This window comes from Phyllostomus hastatus, unplaced genomic scaffold (genome assembly GCF_019186645.2).
Source record: "Phyllostomus hastatus isolate PE091 unplaced genomic scaffold, TTU_PhHast_1.1 phas_contig_86, whole genome shotgun sequence".
Classification (NCBI taxonomy): Eukaryota; Metazoa; Chordata; class Mammalia; order Chiroptera; family Phyllostomidae; genus Phyllostomus; species Phyllostomus hastatus.
This window is the reverse complement of record NW_025333977.1, coordinates 1904550-1928704: the sequence shown is the minus strand read 5'-3', so window position 1 is coordinate 1928704 and position 24155 is coordinate 1904550. Positions and strand designations below refer to the sequence as shown.

The window sequence follows — 24155 nt, the reverse complement described above, 5'->3', positions numbered from 1 at the left end:
TGTAGAGGAAGAACTAAGATGAGAGAGCCTTGTAGCTGAGACAGACAGACAGACAGACAAGAGAAAGATCAGACAGGGGCTGCCTGATTATCTGTTACCCCGGGGAGGTGTGACAGGTCCCCTTCATCAGCCCCCCTTTCAAACATAAGCTACTTTGCTAGCTTTATTTTGAACAAAACCCTGGGGAAAGGCCTAGCTCCAATGTAAGGTTCACGAATCTTCAATGTCTGTGTCCAAAGCATTTGATCGGACCACATTTCCCTGATCACCCACCACTTTTTGCCTTCTTTTGACACTCACTGTGCCTTCCTGCCGTATCAGACTAAACCCTCCTTGGAGGCAGGGACAGTATGGTTCACTTCTGTGTTCCCTCAAAAATGGCCAACACTGTGATAGCACAGTAAGTTCCTGATACATAGTTAATGAATATTTCTGGGTAAGTTCAGAATCCATTCTGGGAAGGAAAGTCAGTATATATTACTCTCCCACTGGGTATTACCAATGTATCTCCTAAATAAAATAATCTAAATAGTAGAAGATTAGAGTTGGATTATGAGCTTTTTGAGAAAAACCAGCATCTTAGTGTCTTCTAATATTATCCTTCCAAATATGATATGTCAACTTATATGAACAGCGGCATCCTAGGTAAGAAGCTGTAGATAAATGTTAATAATTTACACAGCTGAGGAAGATGCTTGGGAAGAATCAAGGGTCAAGCTCTCAGTTAGGCTAAAAGGGCCCAGCCCGTTGGTCCAGGCACCTGAAAAGCTGCCTACTCTTCTGGCCACAGAAACATGCTGTTGTTTTTAAAAGGAGAGTTGAAGAAATTACAAATGCTAACAGCAAGGAGACTGGTAAACCAGAAACTATCTGACATTCGTATTAGAAGGTTACAGCTGGTAGCATAAGTGGTTTTGCTCACTGGAGAAAAATACCTTAAAATTTGATTACCATCAGAACATTTTCATTCTAAGTTTAAAAAAAATCTAAAGTCTTTTTTTCCTCTCTGTCTATCCAAATTGGAAATATATTAATCTCCAACAAGATGACATTTAAGTTGTTAAATACGTATAGCAAAGAAAAAATTGATGATATTTAAGAAAGCCAAGAACATGTGGTTATATACACAGAAATATAAAAATATTTCTTTGACACCTACATTGTCAGAGTTCTCCTATAGAAACTTTCCTCTATTTCCAGTATTAAGAGCAAGCAGAGGAACCCTTGAAAACCCTTTGCAAACAAGCCACCTGGAATAAAGGATTAATGCCAAAAGTTGTATTTACATACAACTAAATTCCAAAAGACCAAGGATAGTTTAAGAACACAAAATCAAGTGCAGCTAGGAAAAGCCCAAAAAGCAGTTAATGGGAATTGTTATTAACTCTGAAAATAATTTACTTAACAGTTCTTTCTAGTCTTTCAACATTTGAAATCAATTTTTAAACAGATTCTCAAGGATATTTCTTTTTATGGAAAAAAAAGTGCTAGCAATTATGTTGTGTTAATAAAATGGCACTTTAAATACACAGGAAGTCATTCAGTAACATTCCCCGTAGTAGATTTAGATTTTAGAGCTCAGCAAAAGCAATAGGCAATAGTCTGCACAGGTGGGCGGCTGGCCAAAACTCACCCCCACCTTGAGCGGGGCAGGATAAAGCACCTGCATGCCAGGCTCACCTGACTACATGTGATCATTACAGAAGCTGAGTGATAGTGACATGGGGCCTTCATTCTACAATTCTTTCTACTTTGTATGCATGCTTGAAGTTTTGAATTAAAGAATGAAAAGTGAAAACTAGCCCAGCGGGAAGAGTCACATTTCTAAATTTACATTCCAAGAGAACAAAACAAATACAAAATCAACCAAGATCCCAATTGTATATGCATGACTGCAGTTGGCACTCGTAAACATAAACATGAAAGAATCAAAAACTCTACAGCAAAATGGTGTAGAGGTAGCCTAAGTATGGGACAGTGTCCTCTGCGAGCTTTCATGTACTAATTTCTTTGTCAAAGAACACATCCAAGAGGAGAATAAGGAACATATAATTGAGGGTTTACTATGTGCCAGAACCATTGCAACTGGTTTATGTGTAGACAGTCATGTGACCCTCTGCCAGTGGGCAGTTGCCCCGTTTCCCAGAAGATGAGCGCGACAGAGGTAGAACTTGACAGAAAGTGGGAGCCACTGGTGAGCACTCCCTTAAGGGTGAGTTTCTAGGAATCCCTTAAGGGTGAGTCTCAAACTACTTACACTTAGGTAGCTAAACCATAACAAAAGATGTGCCAGACAATACACTCCCTGTTTCTGGGTTAAAATGAGGCAATTTCTCCTTTAAAATTTTTTGAAAACAAGGAAAAACCCTATCGAACTGTTTTCAACATAAATTCTTTTAATCATGAGGGATACTGGAAGCAAAATAACTAATTTAATTGAGGAAGAGAACTGGAAACCGATCCAAAACTTCTCTGCTCACGATTTAATGAGGTGCTGAGACACAATGTGCAGCTGATGAAACACCACGGTCATAATGGGACGTAACAATGGGACTTACGAGCGGTGCCGTGTTTGCACAATGACAACCTGAAGCCAGGGCCAGAAAATGCTGCATGCGAGGCACGAGCTTATTTCCCAATAATCAGACCCAAGTCTATTGCTCACACTGTATGTAATAAGTATATTGTGTTATATATATACACATATATACACATATGTACTCAGACTTGGAAAATACCGTCCATGAACCATGTTTGCTATCCGTTTTATTCCCATGTGCTGAAGGCAGGTTAGAAACAAACTGTGGGGGAGAGGGGTCCACCAAAATAAATAGTGAAAACACAAATGTGAAAACACAAACACGTGTGCACACAGATAGCCTAGATTCTCATTCTGTCAATTTATGCCAGTTTTCTTACTTTCTAATAAAATGCCAATTACAGAAGTATAGTATGACTGCAAATCTGTATTAATTGAGCATGTTTTTAGGAATGAGATAAAAAGAAGAAACGTTGATTCAAACACCAATTTGATTAAATAATAACTGTAAAAAAAAGTCCCAAGTGGTTTTCATCTCACTTATCTCTAAATACTGTGGTTTGTGCAAGCAATTTCTATTATTATACAGATGATTAATGCATAAAACATATCTGTTCTCATATGTAGATAGACAAATACCTTGATACAAAAATTGTTTCACCTAATAGGAATTTCTGAATCTTTCCCAAACCAATGTTTATGCGCCTATAATTAGTGGGTCGGTTTTAAGCCTACAAAGGTAGATGCACACAGAGCAAAACCTTAGAGGTCAAGGGTGCACCACGGCTTTTGCCACAGCACGGCAGGGACAGTATGCTCCCTGAGTTGGTTAGATTAAAAAGCTTGCATTGTTGTCTGTTTTTTAAGTGAGTTTTAACTCCATCCTACTGTGGGATGAAAACAAGGTTGAGAAACAATTCTTGTCTGCGAATTCCATGTTCGGTTATATATTTTAGAGTGGAAAGCTGAGCAAAGAAAATGGCTTGATTCAACTCATCAGACAGTTTTTGTTTTGTTCAGGTGCTGGAATGCTTTGTCTGGTGATCTTGTTAGTTCACAGACAAAACAACTGTTCATTCACAGCAAGAAGGTTAAAGAAGCAGAGAACATATATTGTTTGCTGTGGAAAAGAAAACACTTAGGAAAAGAGAGCACACCCATTATCTCACAGAAGGGGTGATGAACAAAGCCACGTTCACCCGTCTCCTTCCCAGCTGCCAGCTCTGGAGGCTTAACCTGTTCCAAACTCCCTCCGGGGAGCTGCTCTCCAGGGTGAGTTAGCAGAGCCGTGGACACCCGCTGCATGCCCCTACCTCATGCAAGATGCTCTGAAGGTTAGGGAGGCAGAGCCTGTTTTAAGTTCTCTCCTTAAAAAAAGAAAAAAGAACAGTGCTGGAGCTTATACAATTTCTCTTTTAATTTGACAGTTTTAAACCACAACACACCTCTGTGCTCTTGCCATAAAGGGAGGGCTGGGACTGGTTAGGCATCTCTCCGCATTGCTCAGGTGACAAAGAGCAAAGGCTGGGTTTGAAGGGAGGTCTGTCTGATAGCAAGGCCCGTGTTGCCCCTTCACTGCACTTGACCCCAGGGGCTCCCTCATGACGGCATCTTGTACATAACCCGGTGCACAAGCAGGATGATCTTTCACATTCTTTTTTGCACTAACATCTCCAGATTTGAATTCCCTTCTCTCCCCAATCTAACCTATCCTTGGATAACAGGCTGATACTTCTTAAAGTGTTTTGACCAGAAAACACACAAGAAACAATCCCACAGCTCTTATTTTTATTAAATTTATTGGGATGGCACGAGTTAATAAAATTATATAGGTTTGAATACATCGTCTGTATATCGCGTGTTTGGCACCCAAAGTCAGATCTCCTTCCATCACCATACATTTGACCCCCTCTGCCCTTTACTACCCGGCTGCCCCCTACCCTCTGGTCACCACCACACTGCTCTGTGTCGATGGTTTCAGTTATATCCCACATGAGTGAAATCGCATGGTTCCTAGCTTTTTCTGTCTGACTTATTTCGCTTGGCATAATATTCTCAAGGCCCATCCATGTTGTCACAAATGGCAGTGTTTCCTCTTCTCTTACGCTGAGGAGTGTCCCATTGTGTATACGGACCACTCTTCTTTATCCAGTCCTCTATGCAAGGACGCTTCGGTTGTTTCCATGTGTTGGCCACAGTGAATAACACTGCAATGGGCATGGCGGTGCACATATCTTTGTGAATTAGTATTTTCAAATTTTTTCAGGTAGATACCCAGGAGAGGGGTTACTGGGTCATATGGTAACTGTATTTTTAATTTTCTGAGGAATCTCCATACTGTTTTCCACGGTGGCCGTACCAGTCCACATTCCCACCATCCGTGAATGAGACAAAGGCTCCTTTTCCTCTGCAGCTTCTCCAGCACCAGTTACTACCTACCTGTCCTGCTAACAACAGCCATGCTAATAGGTGTGAGGTGGTATCTCATTCTAGTGTTGATTTGCGTTTCCCTAATGGCTATTGTAGTGGAACAACTTTTCATATATCTGCTGGCCATCTGTATGTCTTCTTGGAAGAAGTGTCTGTTCAGGTCCTCTGACCATTTTTAATTGGATTGTTTATTTTTGGTGTTGAGTTGTAGGAGTTCTTTATATATTTTGGGTATCAACCCCTTGCTGGAGCTCTTTCTTACCTCCAGAATCAGACTCCAAACTCCCAGAGTTATAATCAAGACCTTCTTATAGCCTCATTCCAACTTTTCACTTTTCTAAATGCTGTTTTCAATTTATCTAATTGTATATTTATGTAAGTTCCTCATCAGCCGAGCAAATATGACACAAAATACTATGCTGAATGTACTCAATAAATACTTGCTAAATGAATGAAGAACTGAAATACACTTCTAATTTTTTTCTTTTCCCATCCTAAAGCCCTTAGTTTAAATAAAACTGTTTTTTTAAGAAAAGAAAAAAAACCTTCATTTCATTCAAGAGGGTTTTCAATCTTTAATAAAACCCGAAGATCTTCTTTTCTGTCCCTAGGTTTTAATATATGTTTCAGGAGGAATATTACCCTAGTGTTGTTCTATTTATATTTATGAGACTGCTAGCTCCTTTGGTCAATGTTTGGGTACTATAACAGTTCATTAAGGCAAGTGGCCACTTTAGGCTGTTAAATGATAAATAATTTATTGTTATTTTCAGGTTGTTTTCACGATGGCAGCACTTTCTCCATCTCATATAGAACGGAGGAAAGGAGCTATTTTCTATTAAAGGACCACAGAGGGAAATAATAATCGAGGGGATGTCTGTTGTGGTCATCTATTATTATCCACAAACTATCCCAAACCTTAATGGCTTCAAATAATAAGCATTTCTCATCGCACACAGTTTCTGTGGGTTAGAAATCTGGAAGCGGCTAAACTGAGGCAACCTGGCTTTTCCAGGGGTGCAGTCAGATGTCAGCCATGGTCCCATGAGAGCTGGCTGCGCTACAGGATCCACTTCCAAGTGGTCCGTTCACACGCCCGTCAGGCTAGAGCTAACTGTAGGCAGGAGGCTTCCATTCCTCACACACGCGCATCTCCACAGTGCTCCTGAGTGTCCTCAGGGCATGGCAGCTGGCTTCCGCCACAGCACAAGTCGTGCAAGGCCGAAGCCACGTGTCTTTTCTGAACTAGCCTCAGAAGTCACATGCAGCACCATTTCTGCAGTATCTCGTTGGTTACTCATGGCAGCCTGGCACAGTGTGAGAGGAGACTGCACATGGCCATGAATACGAGGAGAGAGGCAAGGATCCCTGGAAGCTGTGGGAGCTAGCAACTGCATCATAATTCACAGTTTCTCACACTTCTGGGGTGCTGACTGGGCAGTCTTTCTTCTCATGGCAGTGTCCGCGGGAGCATGACCAGGAAGGCTGAAAGATCCTACCTGACCATGCACAGCTCGGGCGGGGCGACGAATGACAGCATCCCTTCCTTCTGCTTGGGCTTTTCCACACAGCTGTCTTCCCCAAGCACGAAAAGAGAAACTTCTCCAACTTTTTAAGGTTTCGACCCAGAACTGAACTGGCGTCACCTCCATGCCATTCTGCTGGTTGAAGCAAGTCTCAGGTTCAACCAAGACTGCCGAGAGGGTGTAACTGCTGGAAGGCTCAACTCGTCAACAGCCCATGATGGAACCTCCTACCACAGGGGCACATAAAGAATAATCTAGGACTCAGCCCTGGCTGGTGTAGCTCAGTGGATTGAGTGTGGGCTGTGAACCAAAGTGCCACAGGTTTGATTCCTAGCCAGGGTATATGCCTGGGTTGCAGGCCATAACCCCCAGCAAACACACATTGATGTTTCTCTCTCTATCTCCCTCCCTTCCCTCTCTAAAAATAAATAAATAAAATCTTAAAAAAGGAGAGATTAATCTAGGACTTGCTTAATGCTTTCAGAAAGCAGACTTAGTGATCACTTAGCACGTTTAAGAATATTTAGTCTTGTATATGTTTATCGCTGTACCACTGAGTGATGATCATGCCACTTGCATAAGTAGATAAAAATAAATTAAGGGCAACTCTGGACTTTGGGCCACGATGCTCCCAAGTCTCCCCTAAAAACGACTTTAGAATCCCATCAACGGGAGGAAACAGTCCCTGCAGAAGGAAACCGCAAACCAGTTTTTGGGGACGCTCTCCCAGGGCAGAGAGGGAAGCAGAGCCTCTGCCCACACCGCTGCAACCCCCATGCTGACAGACAGCAGGCTGTCCGCAGCAGCGAGCAAACGAACAGCCACGAGTGTGTGCTGGGTCAGAGCTGAGTTTCAGACAAATGCTTTGCAAGGCATGACCTCTAGAAACAGTTACTCCCAGAGACGCCCCGAGTCTGTAATCCTTTTGCCCCTAGAACCCACGGTAAGTCCTAGTGCTGGATCAGGCTGCCATGACAGATGACCGCAGACTGGGCGGCTTACACAGCAGAAATGTGTGTTCTCAGAAATCTGGAGGCGGGAAGTCTGAGATCAAGGTGCCGCACGGCCGTGCTCTGGTGAGAGCTCCCTTCTTGGTTGGCAGACGGAAGGTCCGGCCACCTTCTCTGTGTGTCCCCACGTTACCTCCTGTGTGAGCAGGGGGAGAGAGAAACTCTCTGCAGGCTCTCTGGTGTCTCTTCTCCTAGGGACACCCATCCCACCAGGAGGGCCCACCTTCGTGACCTCGCCTCGCACGAAGGCCCCACGTGCAAACACCACCACATTATAGGTCAGGGCTTCCGTGTCAGACTGGGGGGTGGGGGAAGCACATGTGCACAAGCATGTCTTCACACACGTCTGCACGCAGCGGTCTTCGCTCCACACTTGATAAAGAAACAAAAGACAATCCTCTAGTGGCGCTGACTGTGCCCATAACACAGTAAAGTATGAATGAAGACAAATGTCAGAACGATGACTGGGCAGACGCACAGCTCTTATTTCTGGGAAAAGAAGGGGAGGAATATACAGGTGTCTGGAGTTTGGAGGATTTGAGATAAAATGCAGATGAAACAAATACTTCATTTAAACCTTAAGTGTCAAGCTATGCTCCCAATAAAACTATATAAGGGTGTATAACCAGGGACAAAGGTAAAAGACTCCATTTTTTCTTTTTGCTCTCTAACTTCACCCTTGACTCATGATAGGACAGGAGAAATCAGGGGGCCGAAGTACGGCGTTCATAATACCAACAGCAAAACGATGGCAAGGACTGCAAACTGAGAGCTGCACGAGACTACAAAGTGACTAGATGATTCACTAAAATATTACTTGACACGTCAAATTAAGTTAAGCGACAACAGATACAACTGGCAGCTTACAGAGCATCCTTTGAAAAAACAAATTTAACAAGTAAGCTACGCTAGTTGGCAAAAGGTCAAAACGAGGTCATGGTCATGAGTTCAGTGGGTTTTCTTCTATCCTAGGTCCACGGATTGCACACAGCTGCTTCCCCAACTCAGCCAGCCACCTCTGAAACGTCTGCGTTTGGGGCAGAAGAGGGACTGAGTGAGTACGCAGAGAAAAAAAATGTGTCCATCACTATTGGGAGGCAGATCATCGTTAAATGAGGAGCACTATAAATGGTCACAAACAGACACGGTTTCTATACCTATTTTTAACAGGAATTGGCATGGTGGTAGATGACTGAATTCAGGGAAAAAATATCTTCCCAGGGCTGAACAAAAACTCTCATCAATCTGGAATTCTACATCTGATTGAGTCACTGTTCAATAAGAACGACACCTTCTGGAAATAACTGAAATGACAGACGTCCAAGAAATGAATAAAAATAACTGATACAGGAATAGGGATGCTTTGGCGAAAGGACTGGCTGTGAACAACGACTCCAGGTAAAGGCAGAACATACAACTATGGGGATTTATACCAAGAGAGCAGATTATTGTATTACAACATTGGAATGATGAAAGTAATATAATTTACAAAACCTGGGAGAGGAAGTTGAAAATTTATGAATAGTATCTGTGGCCTTCCTAGCAGGGAATCAATCAATACTGTCTAAAATAAAACGGTGCTAAAAAAAAAGGAATAAAAGGACATAAACATTTTCCAACAACATACATCAAATTCAATCTTACAAATAAAAACTATTCTTTGTTTCTAATTATGTATAAAAAATCAGCACACCGACAGAGTAAGAAGTGGGAGGAAGACCCTAAAATATCAACAAGGAGTATTCTATATAGTTCAGGATGCACCATTCAACAGAAAAGTCAAACACTGTTTCAGTGTTCTGAATAAACATCCATCCCCCCTTCCTCTGCAAGCACACTCTCCCCAAAGCTGGCTTAAGCCAGGGGCAGGACAAATTTCCCCAGCTACCCGCTCTCCAACCTGTGAAACTTTTCTAACGCACCGTGTTTCTAACCCCACTGTGTCAGACTGTGCTCACAGTTCTACTTTGCCCCATGACATCTTCACTTCATCCCTTTTCTGCCAAGAGCCCGTCTCCCCCAGCATACGGCTCAGAGCCGGCTGTCAAATAGGCCACACACCCACTTGGCCAATGCGGGCCAGTCCCAGTATTTGTGCTAAAGGCAGATGTGTGACCAAAAGCAGGGCCAACCAGAATCCCTTCCTGGAGTTACACGGCACTCGGGCATAATGCAGTTGGGAGGCTGGGCTAGGATGACACACTCCCAGAGCTACTGGCTGCCGCCTCTCCTGGCCTCCTAGAGGAAGGCCACCTCAGCAGGAGGTGGCCCTAAAGGTGAAGGGATCAGCAGAAAACGAGAGAGACCCCAACAGAGAAATTCCTGGCAGCACCGAGTCTTAGCTCCACTCTCTGAGGAATCACTTTCTGGATGTCTTCACTGAAATTCTATACACTACCACACGCTATATCATTGACCCTCCCTCACTATTTCCCCACCCTTCCCCTTCTTTTTCTTTCCTTTTCTCCCCTCTCCTTTGTCAAGACTCAGCCAATCACTTATCCACTGGACCCCATTTCTCTCCAGATACCGGAGCCTAGTTTTCTTCTGACCGACATCCGGTCTTCCCACAATTAAGTTTCAGTTTCCTTTAGCTTAAGGTCCTTCCCTTTAAAAAACAAAGACACAACAAAAAACCAAGCCTTTCCCTTTTCCTTGAATTGCCCTCGAGTTCTTGGCTTCTAGTTCTTTCCTTAAAGAATCCACAGATATCTTCACTGCCCATTCATGTACTCCTCCTGTAATCCGCAGCAATTTGACTTCTACTCCACTGAAACGGTTATCCCAAAGATCAACAATGACCTTTTATTTGCCTCATTAGAAGAATATGTCCAAAACTTAGACGTATTTCTTAGAAAGGGACAAAAGAAGTTTACTGGGTACCCCAGCAGTAAAATCAGGCGTTGTCTTCCAGGAAAAGAGTGTCTGATTCTACAGGGTGTGTTCCTCTGATTGTCTGGCTGGGCTATTTTATGGCTCTGGGAGGGTGAACACTGCAGGGACAGAGGGCAGTGCCCGTGTTTCCTGCCCCATGCAACATAAATCAGGTGAGTGTTCGTAGCTCTGTGAGTGAAGTTTGTTGGGAAAGACTTTCTATCTCTCCAAAGTCAAACCGGACCAGTTTTAATCTCTAACAAGATACCTCATTAATTAACGCGCTGAATAAAATCTTTGTTGTGAGTTCATTTTGCAAGAGAGTCCTGATTTTGCCTTGTTGAAAACTGTAACTCCACCACATTTGATGTGCATCACACCTGAACTCTCGTCACCTCCCCCATTTACGAATCAACCTGGCTTGACTTCCAAGCACACAGCATCTCCTAGGTCTGGTCCCAGGTCTCCAGCCACGACTCCTCTTCCATGGATGGCGTTCTTTCCCTCTGCTCCCCTAAACTGTTGCGATTACCCCAGGTTCCTTCCCAGGATTCCACCCTACAAGGATAAGGGCATAACCAGAGCGCGCACTGGACAAGGTAGCTGACACTTGGTTCATGCTCAATAAAAAAAGTACTAGCATCGTTTTCACCTCGGCCGTGTGCCGTCATCGCCACTGTCAGTTACTCAAGTGCTAAAATTACTTTACAAACCTTTCTCTCCCTTTAGATCCCTTTTAGGAGCAGGTCTTGTGTTCTACTGAAATATTTTTAATGAAAAATGTATTAAAAAGGACCCATACAAGCCTGACTCCCAACCACCTGGGGGAGGGGGGTCTCTCCACTTTCCCTCTTCCACCTGTCAGATCAAGACATCCGAAGACCCGGCCCTGGCTGGCGTAGCTCAGTGGATTGAGCTCAGGCTTCGAACCAAAGTGTCGCAGGTTCGATTCCCAGTCACGGTACATGCCTGGGTTGCAGGCCATGACTCCCAGCAACCGCACATTGATGTTTCTCTCTCTCTCTCTCTGTTTCTCTCTCTCTCTCTCTCTCTCTCTCTCTCATCTCCCTCCCTTCCCTCTCTAAAAATAAATAAATAAAATCTTTAAAAAAATTAAAAAAGACATCCGAAGACCCCTACAGCCCAGAGTCATGGGTGCCGTGTGGTAGTGGGGGGTGGGGGGTGGGCAGCACAGTTCAGTGACAACATAATATAATGGAAACATATGCCCACGTCATTTTAAATTCCATAGTAGTCACATTAAGAAGTAAAATGAAAAAGGTGAAATTCATTTTAATAACATAGATATTTACAATTTAGTAACACATATGCATACTATTTTAACACTATATATGGAATATTTCAATATGAAATCGACATAAATCATTAATGTGGCATTTTAACTTTCTTTCCGTGCTAATCTTTGAAATACGGCACCTAATGCACGCGTGCAGCACACGCCAGGGCGTCCCACGCACACACATGGGGCTGGTGACTACTGCGCTGCACAGCACAGGGCGCGGGCCCCGGCAGGGGGGCCCCGATGGGAATGAGAAACTAGGTATGGGCACAGAGTGACAAAGCAGGAGGGCGACTTTCTCTGTTCAAAACGTAAATTTGTAGTTATTCTTTCTTTTAAAAAAATACCGTCAGTGACTTCGTGTTGTTACGGAATAAAGATCAAATTCATTAAAAGGGCTAATAAGACCTGATGTTCTGGCCCTTCCGTAACTTCTCCTGTCTACTGTGTGTCTAATGACCATCTTAAGACTGGCCTGTGCGCATCATTCTGTAAGACCTCCGTGGGTGGTGAGCTGAGCAAGGCAGACAATGCCAGAATTGCGAAACAAAGGAGAAACAACCAAAGACGCTCACTTTCCTCCCCTCTCACCCAATGGTCACTGATGATCTGGCAATCTGGGGCTGGGAAGGACCACTCAGTGGCTCAGCTCTGGGACAAACAATGAGGAAAAGAGGAAGTGAGGCTGCCCAGGCATTAGTGGGATCTCTAAGTGGAGCAGGAGTCAGGGTCATTCCCAGAGTCAAGAAGAGCAAGTTTTATAGAATCATCACACAAATGCAAAAACATTTGATTGTTCATAATAAAAGGGAGGAGAAACTTAAATGCAAACTATGATATGCATGTCTAAAGAGCCATTCAAGAGAAAGGATGATTTGGTCAATGTCATTAACTAAATTTGAGTTCTAGCCTTTCTTTAAAAAAATTCTATTTAGCATTCAGAATGCACAATCTGTATTTATACCCAGAAAAATGAAGTGGTGTCAAACACCTATAAGCATGCACACGTGGAGTTTCAACTTGCCAAAATCATATCATGTGTAACATTATACTAGAGGGACTCTTCAGGAGAAGGTGAAAGTTATTTCCAAAGAGTATGTTTCAGAAATGCCCTAAAGGGGCAAAAGTGGATTAATTATCAATCCCTAATTACAAGCAGAATGTTTATAAGTAAGACATATAAATATCACTTATACTAGTTATTTCTACTTAAATATAAAGAATTACCTTTTTACATCACAATCCATATTCCTTCAAGATAAAAATTACCTGATATGGAATAAAATGTTATAATGTATTTATACCAAAAAATAGTTCTGCTCTTGTTAATTCTCAAAACATGAAAGTTAATATTTAGAAACTGTCCTTTCTTTTTTTTATTGACTTAGAAAGAGAGAGAGACATGGATTTATTGTCTCACTTATTTATGCATTCATTGGTTGATTCTTGTATGTGCCCTGACTAGGGATCGAACCCACAACCTTGGCATTTCGAGACAACTCTAACCAACTGAGTTACTTGGCAAGGGCCTAGAGATTGTTTTTTCCTAGAATGCTACCTTAAAATTATATATACCTATGTGTCTGGGTGTATATATACTTTTATGTGTCTGCATATCTATATATGTATCTATCTATGCATATGCATCATATGTAATTCATTACATAATCATTTTGGAGCCAAGAAGGCTAAAAGAAATTTTCTAGTACATAAAAGATTATAGCAACAAAAAATATTGCCAGGCTATCTTGCTATATGATATGAAGAGTAAGGGATTTTGCTTTTCTAAACTGCATAAGATTAATTCCCTTAAATGTGCTTAAAACACAAATAACCATATATCTTAGAACCAGTAAGTGTCTACTGAGTAAGGAATAAAGTGCCTGGGACTCCAGTTATTTTAAACTGAATTAATAAGGAAGGAATCCACAGTACAATAACAGAAAGGAAAGTAGGAAGAATTATACCAAGGATGAAATTTAAGTAAAAAAAGCAAAGAGCAGAACAGTGCTTACTGTAAGCCACCTTGGTTATAAAAGAAAAGAAAAAAATATTCTGTTTTGCAAGAAGGACCTCAATAAATCGAGGACCATGAAACTGTTTATCAGTAGAGGACAGATGACAAATGGCATTTCTGAGTATCACCTTTTACTGGTTCAATGTTTTAACAGTGTAAACACTTTACATTAAAGGGAAATTAATAAGGAGGGAAAAACAACACAAACAAAAATAAAGGAACTAAATATATCCACTTGATAACATAAATAGAGAAACTTAATTCTAGTTTCTTTTGCACACAATACCTTGCACAGCTGTAGTGAGATATATTCTGAAGATAAAAGGACATGCCGAGATGTCTGAAATCTTAGTTGTTTTAACGATGGTTACGATATTACAGAATTTTTAAAAACATTTACGCATATGGTGAAGTAAAGCAAGTACATATTATTAATGGTGTAGTGAATCATTAGGAACGAAGATTTTTCATTGTAAGAGATAAAATGCAAGCATGTAAGTTAAAAAATGAGTAAAAGCACGTGGTCCGACACGGCCACCAGCAGGGCCTTACCTCCTGGCAGTACTGCAGTATGCCCTCCTTGGTGCCAATGCACGTTTTGGTCCCCGATGGATCTGGCTCCCACTTCCCATTCTGCACATTCATGTGCATGTTCAGTTTGCCACAAAACATGGCCACCTGGGGTTCTGCAAGCAGGCCAGCATTGCCATCAGTGGGCACCTAAAAAAAAACAGGTCTTGGTTAGTTATAGGGATCCGCCGCAGTTCTGGGGCAGAGGCTGGGGGAAGGGCTGTCAAGGGGGCTGTGGAAATAGGCAACAATAGCAAAACCAGTTCTGTTCTTGCCAGTTCTCAATTGCGCATTAGCCCTGCCTTCGGCATTCCTTGAAGTTAATGATTATGTATGCTACATACATCTCCAACCACCTGCAATACAGTGCTTATTGGGGTTTTTTTTTTTTGCATGGAAAAGAGAAATTAGTAATATTTAGAGGAATCTATTCACTGTAAAGATTATACGTTCCCCTACGACAGATTTTGTTGGTGCCTCCTGAAAAGTTCTGACGATAAAATAAGATGCTTTTCTGAAATAAATACACTCACTCTAGAGAAAACCACAACCTCACAATAACCTCCAGCTGATTTACACAAAGAACAATGCCCAGTCCCGGTGACCAGGTCTGGGGGTCATGTCGTGTGTCACCTGCCAGAGCTGAAGGCACAGTGTCGGTGTGCATCATTAGTGAGCAAGTGGCTACATTCTAATTTTCTGAACAAACTGCTGGGGTTTTTGTTGTTGTTGTTGTTGTTTTGTTTTTTACCATACCCAGATGTGGCTACATTGGCAGTCCAGCCATTAACCCTTAACCCTTAACCCTTTCCCACCCTTAACCCTTCCTGGTTATCACAGTCTCAGCTCTCCAGAGTGGGTTAGGGGTGCTGGGGTCCCATCTTCCCAACCACAGTGCAGGGAGTCAAAAAGGTCTCTGCCTGAGCCCGGCACAGCGCCCACCTACCGTGCCGTGAGCTCTCCGTAGTTCTCAGCTATTCTGACTGCAGGCAATGTACCATTTCAGGGAAGGAACCCGGGAAAGAGTGCCCTTCAGTCCTTCCAAACCCTTCTGTGCACAGGTATTACCTTCACGTAAATATTTTAAAAAGGGAAAATGGGAGAACCAAAATATGTGTCCTACCTCACTTAATGGGTTCTCATAGAAAGAAAAAAGAGAATGAGCAAGAGATGAAAATTAAACCAACAGGAGCAAAACTGTTATTTGAAACCAAGGAATCAAAAGACACGTGCAACAAAACAATTCCTCCCTTGTTAACTGCAGCTGCTGAGGAGCCGTGTGCTGTCCAGGCCAGGGAGGGTTAACTACCAGCAGAAGCCATTCGGGCAGCGAAGAGCTGGGTGATTCTGTAATAACTTGTATCATTTCTAAAAATTGTTCACAAGGAGGAAAAAAAAACCCCTGAAATTGCACGGAGAGATTTCAGTTAAAGAAAGCGGCTTCCTGACATTTCTTCCCACAGAAATGTAAAAATAGAGCAAACATCTGTCCGTTCGAGTCATCTTCATACGTATTTTGTCCAAGTACAGCCGAGGGTGTACGTCCTTTAAAAAACTATCTGGCCCTGAACCCAGCTGAGTCCTATCACTGACCTGAGTGCAAAAACTCTTGGCAAAATCTTTAAAACCATATTCCAGGGAACATTTGCTGCATTTGCAGTTCTGCTTTGTCAGGCATATTCAATTAACGCAGCCTGTGCCCCTACGTTGCCAGATGTCGCAAACAGCAGCGAGGCCACAGTACTGGATGCGTCCCCAGGAATAGCTGGGACCTCCCAGCTCCCCAGTTTGGGCCCCTTGCCACCTCCCTCGATTTCTAAGCCAGAAACCAAGAGGCTCATTCTCCAACACATGCAAAGAAGCAGCCTAAGAGAAATGCTCTACAAACTTCAGTTTCAACAGCTTTCCCGAGGGAATAAGAGAGAATCCAACGCCTTGATCCTAGAAGTCAGAATACCAATTTTGTCCATTCTATTGAAGTAAGTAGTAAGATGACAACATTGCAAGAAAGACAAATAACAATCAGACAACAAGAGGTAAGGTCCTGGCCCTGGCTGGCGTAGCTCGGTGGATTGAGCCCGGGTTGAGAACCAAAGTGTCGCAAGTTCGATTCCCAGTCAGGGTACATGCCTAGGTTGCAGGCCATGACCCCCAGCAACCACACATTGATGTTTCTCTCTCTCTTTCTCCCTCTCTAAAAACAAAATAAATAAAATCTTTAAAAAAAAAAAGAGGTAAGGTCCTAAATTCAATGCTATGGAGGATATGACATATATGTATAATATATAAAATATATACATTTAATTTATTTATATATAAAATATGGGCCTTGCCCTCAAGGAATTCACACTCCAGCATGGAATTGCCACTGTAGCCCCCGTGGTGTTTTATTCTGCTCACGCTCATTCCTGCCCCAAAGATTTCTGGTCTCAAGAGAGACTTGGTACCTTATCTCTAAGGGAGCAGAGAGATTAATGATCTTCTATTACAGCTGGCAATTATTTCATTGACTGAATTTCCCCCTCTGCACCTCAGAATTTCAATACCTCGGATTCTCTACAATCTGTTCACTACAGTTTCTACCTCCTTGTCATTCCATAGCCTCTCCCGCAAGGAACTTTCAACTGTCTTAAGAACGAAGTCACAGGTCTGTTGATCACAGAAGCCGAGTTACAGTCGAGCTACAGAGGACATCTTGACTCAGGTTGTATTTCAGCCCCAGGCACTTCAAAGCAGAACGACCCCAAGGACCACACCCTCACAAAATCAGACAGAGCAGTGTCGCGGCTGATGCGAGGACCTGACTCAAAGGTCAGCCACTCCCTACCCAGGCCCCAACCAATCAGCAGAGCCCAGGGCCCAAATCCTTTATCCACCACGATTAATGATTTGCCCCATATAAACTTGCCGCTATATAATCCAACTCCTGGAAGCCGTCACCAGGTCTTTGAGTCACAGCTTACCTGTGACTCCAGGATTGGTGCCACGTCCTCGACTAAGAAACCCTTACTTTCTCGGCTGCAAACTCCTGTCCGTGTTTGGGTGGGCTCTGATGCACACAGGCAAACAGACCCCTTTAGTCTGGTAATAATATTACCAAAGAACATCTTTAACTGCCTCATGCTCTTCATTGTTACCAGTGGGAGTTCAGACAAGAAAACGTATGTTTCAGTTCCTTTGGGGTTTTCCACAAGATGGGATCTAATAATAACTTAAAAAAATAAATGTATGGAGGATAGTAATCATTAACATGCCCAGTTTTCTTAAAGTGGAGATTGTTTAATAGTTCAAACTTTGATTCTTCAATAATTAGGGCAAATGATTACACTAGAAATTTAAAAATGGACTGTATGGACCTGGCTGGTGTGGCTCAGTGGATTGAGCGCTGGCCTGCTAACCGAGAGGTTGCAGGTTTGATTCCTGGTCAGGGCACATGCCTGGGTGGTGGGGCTGGTCGCCAGTTTGGGGCATTCGAGAGGCAACCAATTGATGTAGGTATCTCCCACACATTGATGTCTTCCTCTCTTTCTTCCTCTCTCTCTCAAAGTAAATTTTTAAAAAATGGGCTATATGTATATAGCTGTTACATTTGACTTTACAAAAGGTCCTTTACAAATAAATACTTCAATCACAAAAACATGTTTATCAGTCAAAAACTCTTTCCCAGACCAACACGGCGCGTGAACAAGAAGATCAGAGCAATTTTCTGCGAGATATCAACCGAACCAGAAGCTTTTCTCTTCGTACTGAAGGATGCCTGCGGAGAATTCCATGTTTCAAGTAACATAACCCAGTTGCGTCATTGGCTAAGTTAATGAAAAGGAAACACCTAAGCCATTTGAGAAACAGCCCGGTTGCCAGGGGCGGTCCACTCTCTGGCCTTCAGCCAGGAGGAAACCATCGCCAGCCCAGGATGACCATACAGGAGGTGATGCTGAGCCATCCACAGGCCCAGGAGGTGTACTCACATCTCTTTTACCGAATGAATCCCCACAGGAAATGCTTAATATATCATGCACATGGTCCTATCTGGGCCCTGTTAATTACGGACACTCTTAAAATGGAAATATTTGGGTCCTAGTGTAAGTTCTTTGCTGCCGGTTAAAATGCATACTTGTCTAAGTCATCCTAAAGATAATTATTTCTAACTTTTCAGAAACCATTTTCCCTTTTAATGGAAAAGAAATACAAAAGCTTGAAGAGATGGGACATATAACCACTTGAGCAACAATTACAGTTTACTTTCGTTTTCACCTTGACACTATCTAAGGCAACTTAAGGTTACTTCGCAGACATCTGAGAAGACACCTAGAAGACTGGAACCCTGCTGCAGCCAGCCATTCACAGTCTATGCATTTCTGAGAGACTGAAGATGAAGACGGTCCTTGTAAACTGAATGACTTTCCACTGACATCATGAGACTAAAGATGCTTTCCCATGGGAAAGCAGTGTTCAGTGACAATGAACAAAATAACTGGCTAAAACAATGGAGTCTCCACACGTGGCCTCAAAATCAAGAGGCTATTTACGGAATGTTCTGAACTACACAGATGTAGGTATTACACCTCATAACGCTGCACATCTTTTTTTTAAAGATTTTTATTTATTTATTTTTAGAGAGGGAAGGGAGGGAGGGAGGGGAGAGAGAGAGAGAGAGAGAGAAACATCAATGTGCGGTTGCTGTGGGCAGTGGCCTGCAACCCAGGAATGTGGCCCGACTGGGAATCGAACCTGCGACACTTTGGTTCGCAGCCCGTGCTCAGTCCACTGAACTACACCAGCCAGGGCACGCTACACATCTTTAAAACACTCGTCTGCTACCAGAAGAATATTTTAGGGTCACAGGGAAAATGGACTTTCTTGGAAAGTTAGCTAAAACATGGCTAAGAGGAAATTAAAATAAACATATATACCTAATCTAGGCCATACTGCACAGACGAACTAGAAAACAGACAGCTGATATCGCTGCAGTTTATAAATGCAAAGCCAGCTTCTCCAGCTGTCTTTCAAACTGGGTATTCCCTTTCCCCCAAAAGTTTCTCTTTATTATCATCAAGGAGATCAAAATTCCTTATAGAGCAGGCTCGGCCGCATTCCTCCCCACACAGTCCCAAGGAAGAGGGAGAGGGAACAAGGAGCTCTCTGTTTCCCTGGCCAAAAAGTCTCCCCTGCAAGGAGAAGGCACAGATCCATAGCTTAGTTGCCTCTGTGGATTTATGTCATTTTAAGGTTTGTAGCTGATGAAAACCATCTGGTTTCTGCATTTAAGCTGACTTCTCGTTGGTCTGAATAGTTGGCCTCACAGAGTGGAGCATTCGGTACTTTTTATCAGTTCACAATTTCTTCAGAGTTGGACACTTGGATAGCATTTTTTAAAAAAAAACACAGTGATACTATTTCTATCACAACTGCAGTTTCCTGCCATAAATACGGTTTTCCCTTAACCTGGGCAGAATTCTAGGATACCCCACTAAAATACTTTTCAACTTCAGGTTAAAATAAATTTTCCATTTTCAATGCAATTAACTGATTTGAGAGTGAACCTCTTTCAAAAGAGAAGTAAGAACACTGTTTAACATAAATGAATTTTCATTCTCTAAAGGAAAAGAGTATGTGTATCGTTTTCTTATTAATGCCCCGCCCGCACCGTGAGCACATCAGAGCGTCTGCCGCTGCCCCTTTTATCTACGAGGCGAACTCACATTAAAGTTAGAATCACAGAACTGGAAGAGTCTGCAAAGCCATCCATCCCGACTCTGAGAAGGAAAAGGTTCCAGCCAGGCTTTGTCTCAGGCAACACAATCATGAAGATGCAGAGACAGGAGCTGGACCTGCTTGGTCAAGGGTGTTGCTGATGTGACCAGGCTGACACTCAAATGAGCGAAAAAAAAAAAAAGCTGCAGTTTTCCAAGGTTTGCCTTTGTGTGTGTGCGTGCGTGTATCTGTGGTGAGAAGGCATGCCACAGCGAGTCAAAGCATACAGAAAATGCAATATGGTCACCGAAACTGCACACAGCCTTAACTTACCTGCGTGCAGCCGGCCACTTTCCTCAGGTCCACTATGTCACAGGAGTATTTCAGAGCTCAAATTTCAGCCTAAAATTGATTTGCCACAAAAGCGAGTAAAGAAAGAAACATTCCTTTTGGGGAACTAATCCACATACTTCACTCCTTGAAATCTGACACTGTTGACCTGGTTTCAAATGACAAGTTATCACTCCTTGATGAATACATGGCCTCTGTTGATATTGATACAAGTTAACTCTTATAGGGGGACCCACAAATAGAAGGCTGCCTAAAGTCCTTCCAACAAACTATTTGCTTAGAAAGCAGTTTTCAATACAATTAATGTTCATTTCCTACATGCATATATATATGTATATATCATATATGTACTGTACCATGTGTAATTGGGTCGAATGTGCTCTCACGTTGGTAACAGCCAAATTCTTTTCAACATCATTGGTGGAGAAATGGCTTCTCTCATTTGGTCTTTCTTGTAAGTTTCATCTCTTTCATTGTGAGTTTTACTAGCATGTTTCATGCAGCCACCGTACAAAAACAGACAGTATCGTCACTTTTATACTATTTTGGTTTTCTCAATATTACTGTATCTCTCCAGTCTTCACCTTGTAAACACAGACTTACAAAAAGAGTGACGGGCAAAAACAGCGGTGTCTGCTTAGGCCTTTCCCTCTGTTACCTCATTGGCTCTCAGAAACACAAAGGTAAGTCACCTTCGCTCCTACATAGGTAATTAGAAAGGCTCAAAATCCTCGGAGGCTGTTAACTCCCACCCAAGACCATGCTTTCTCTTTTCATCTTAGGTCAGTTAGCGTTCCAGCCAGTAGTTCTCAGGCTTTTATGTTTAAATCTTGAATGCTACTGTCAAACAATGTTTCCTCCCTGCTGTGGCAGTATATTGCAGTTCTTTGCTACTGGCTTCTAAAAATACACTTTTAGAATAAGTAAAAGGGGAAGCAAATCCACAGTTCAAATGTTTAACCTGCATTTCTTGAATTTAAATCACTAGATGTTAACATCTAGTAACTTTGGGTAGCTTCTCCTCTTTATGAAATCTACCCTGAAGTGCAAATGCAAAACTTTCTTCCAAATTAGTTTTTTCCTTAAATCAGAAGCCAGTTGAGTGTGAAAAGTAGGGTCCAGAGCTGCCAACATTCCAACTGTTAATGGACATTCATCACCTGTTAGTTTATTTAAGCTGTATTTTCTAATTTTTCAACAGAAAGCATATGCTTACTTACGTGTATCCCATAAGCATACACTGGGTTGGCCAAAAAGTCCTTTTTTTTGTAAAATAAAAGATACTTTTTTCATTTTCACCAATAACTTTATTGATTTGGATATTTTGAGTCTATCAGTTATCTCCCACATGGTATAACATTGATTGTTCTCAACTAATGTCTCAATTTGATCACTGTCAACTCCAGCTGGTCTACCTGACGGTGGAGCATCATCATCCAGTGAGACATCTCCAGCACAAAACTTCGCAAACCACTTTTGACATATCTGATCAGTCTCAGTACCTTCTCCATACTCTGCACAAATCTTTTCTTTTCTTCTCAGTTGCGTTTTCACCTTTCTTGAAGTATTTAAAGCATCATATGCCAAAAACATTGCATATTATCTTCCATCTTCAATATTAAAATGTCTACACGAAAATTCACCAATACTGATAATTTTTTTAAAAAAATACACACTGATATGCAGCTGTCACAATACAATCTAACAAAACTATTTCAAATTAAGTTAGAGACAACTGTGCGTTTATTTACTAGAGGCTCTTACAGAATAAAAGCAAAGTTTTTGGCCAACCCAATATACACTTCCTACAGAACTATGGGTATAGTGTGTAATCAACACACACAGTTTACTAACAGTTCAGTTTCAGCACATCTCGAATGACAGTGCGTTTCCTAAAACCTCCTTCTAGAGTTACTGCATTTCAGTTGTGTTGCTAAAATGCTGGAGGACTTGGAAACTGGGCTCCACCAAGATGCTGGTTTGAATGGTATTCATGGAAACAAATGAACATTTTTTCCAGCGTGGTTTCCACGAGTTGTAACAGCTCAGGCATACCATGCAGCACATAATACAGCACAGAAAATCCAAATTCTATCACTCCTCTCCATCTCAGACACAAGAGATATTCTATATGTGTTGAGTTTCTATAGTTCTATTGTTTTCTAACCAAGCTCAACCAAGATCAGCTGACCCACAGGCCTGTGAGATGTAATAAATGGTTATTTAAGCCACTGAATTTTGGAGTGGGTTGTGGCTTTGCAGCATTATTATACTAAGAGAAACTAATACAGGCATGTATTTGATTGGAATAACTAATATTAAGTAACAGTGTCAGGGCTGAAAATTAGTTCAGAAGGTAGAAATTTTTCACATGAATTTTTTACGTATACACAAGATCCTGTATTTTGCTTGAAATAATTTTTTTGAAGCAGTATAAGACAAAAAAGATACAACTGGGTAGTAGTTCCACAAGATTTTTCTGTTTTAAAAAATATTTTTTTATTATATTTTTCCATTACTACTTATTCCCCTTATACCGCCCACCCCCGCAATCACCACCCTGTTGTCTGGTCCTTTTTCCTTTTTGCTGGATCTCTCCACCCCTAACCCATCCTTGCTCAATAATTATGAGTCTGTCTCCATTTTCCGTGTTAGTTCAGTTTATTCATTAGATTCCACATAGGAGTAAAATCATATGGTATTTGTCTTTATCTGACTGGCTTATTTCACTTAGCATAATGTTTTCCAGGTCCATCCATGCTGTCTCAAAAGGTAAAGTTTTCTCTCTTTTTATAGCTGAGTAGAATTTCACTGTTTAAATGTCCTGTTGTTATTTTATCCACTCACCTACTGATGGACACTGAGCTGCTTCCATATCTCAGTGATTGTAAAAAACGCTGCAATGAATATAGAAGTGCTTAGGAGTTCTTTCGAATTCGTGTTTTGGGCTTCTTTAGATATATCCCTCAACGTGGAACTGCTGGGTCAAAAGGCAGATGCATTTTTAATTTTTTAAGGCAAGACCATACTGCCTTTGACAGTGGCTGCAGCAGAATATACTCCCACCAAGAGTGCACGAGGATTCCCCTCTCTCCACATCCTCACCAGCGCTTGTTCTTTGTTGATTTATTGATGATACCCCCATTCTGGCAAGTATGAGATGATATCTCATTGTGGTTTTAATTTGCATTTCTCTGATGATTAGTGACCTTGAGCAGCTTTTCATATGTCTATTGGCCCTGTTTGTCCTCTTGGAGAAGTATCTATTCAGGTCCTTTGCCCATTTTTTAATTGGGTTGTTTTTTTGGTGTTGAGTTTTATAAGTTCTTTAGAAATTTTGGATATTAACCCCTTATCAGACGTACCAGTGAATATGTGCTCCCGTTCCATGGGTTGTCTTTTTATTTGGTTGATAATTTCCTTTACTGAGCAAAAACTTTTTAGTTTGATGTAGTCGCTTTTGTTTATTTTTTCTTTTGTTTCACTTGCCTGAGAAGATATATCAGATAAAATAATGCTATGAGTAACGTCCAAGATTTTACTGCCTATGTTTCTTCTAGGATTTTAATGGTTTAGGTCTAACACTTAAGTCTTTAATACATTCTGAATTTATTTTTGTGTGTGGTGTAAGAAGGTGGTCTACTTTCATCTTTCTGTATGCATCTGTCCAATTTCCCCAACACCATTTACCTAATAAACTACCTTTAGCCCACTGTATGCGCTTGCCTCCTTTGTCAAATATTAATTGACTGTAAAGGTGCTGAGAAAGCATTTGATAAAATCCAGCACCCATTTATGATAAAAACTCTAAGCAAAGTGGGAATAGAGTGAACATACCTAAACA

At 41.8% G+C, this 24155-nt stretch overlaps 1 protein-coding gene across 6 annotated transcripts in view; it reads right to left on the bottom strand.

Annotated features, from left to right (window-relative positions):
* The window catches only part of LOC123826747 (amyloid beta precursor protein), a 244818-nt gene that overhangs the window by 176678 nt on the left and 43985 nt on the right, over positions 1-24155 (bottom strand). For all 6 annotated transcript variants that reach the window (XM_045850790.1, XM_045850792.1, XM_045850793.1 and 3 more), the window contains exon 2: positions 14249-14416. In XM_045850790.1, the coding sequence (XP_045706746.1) occupies positions 14249-14416 (168 nt within the window). The remainder of the gene's footprint in view (positions 1-14248; positions 14417-24155) is intronic.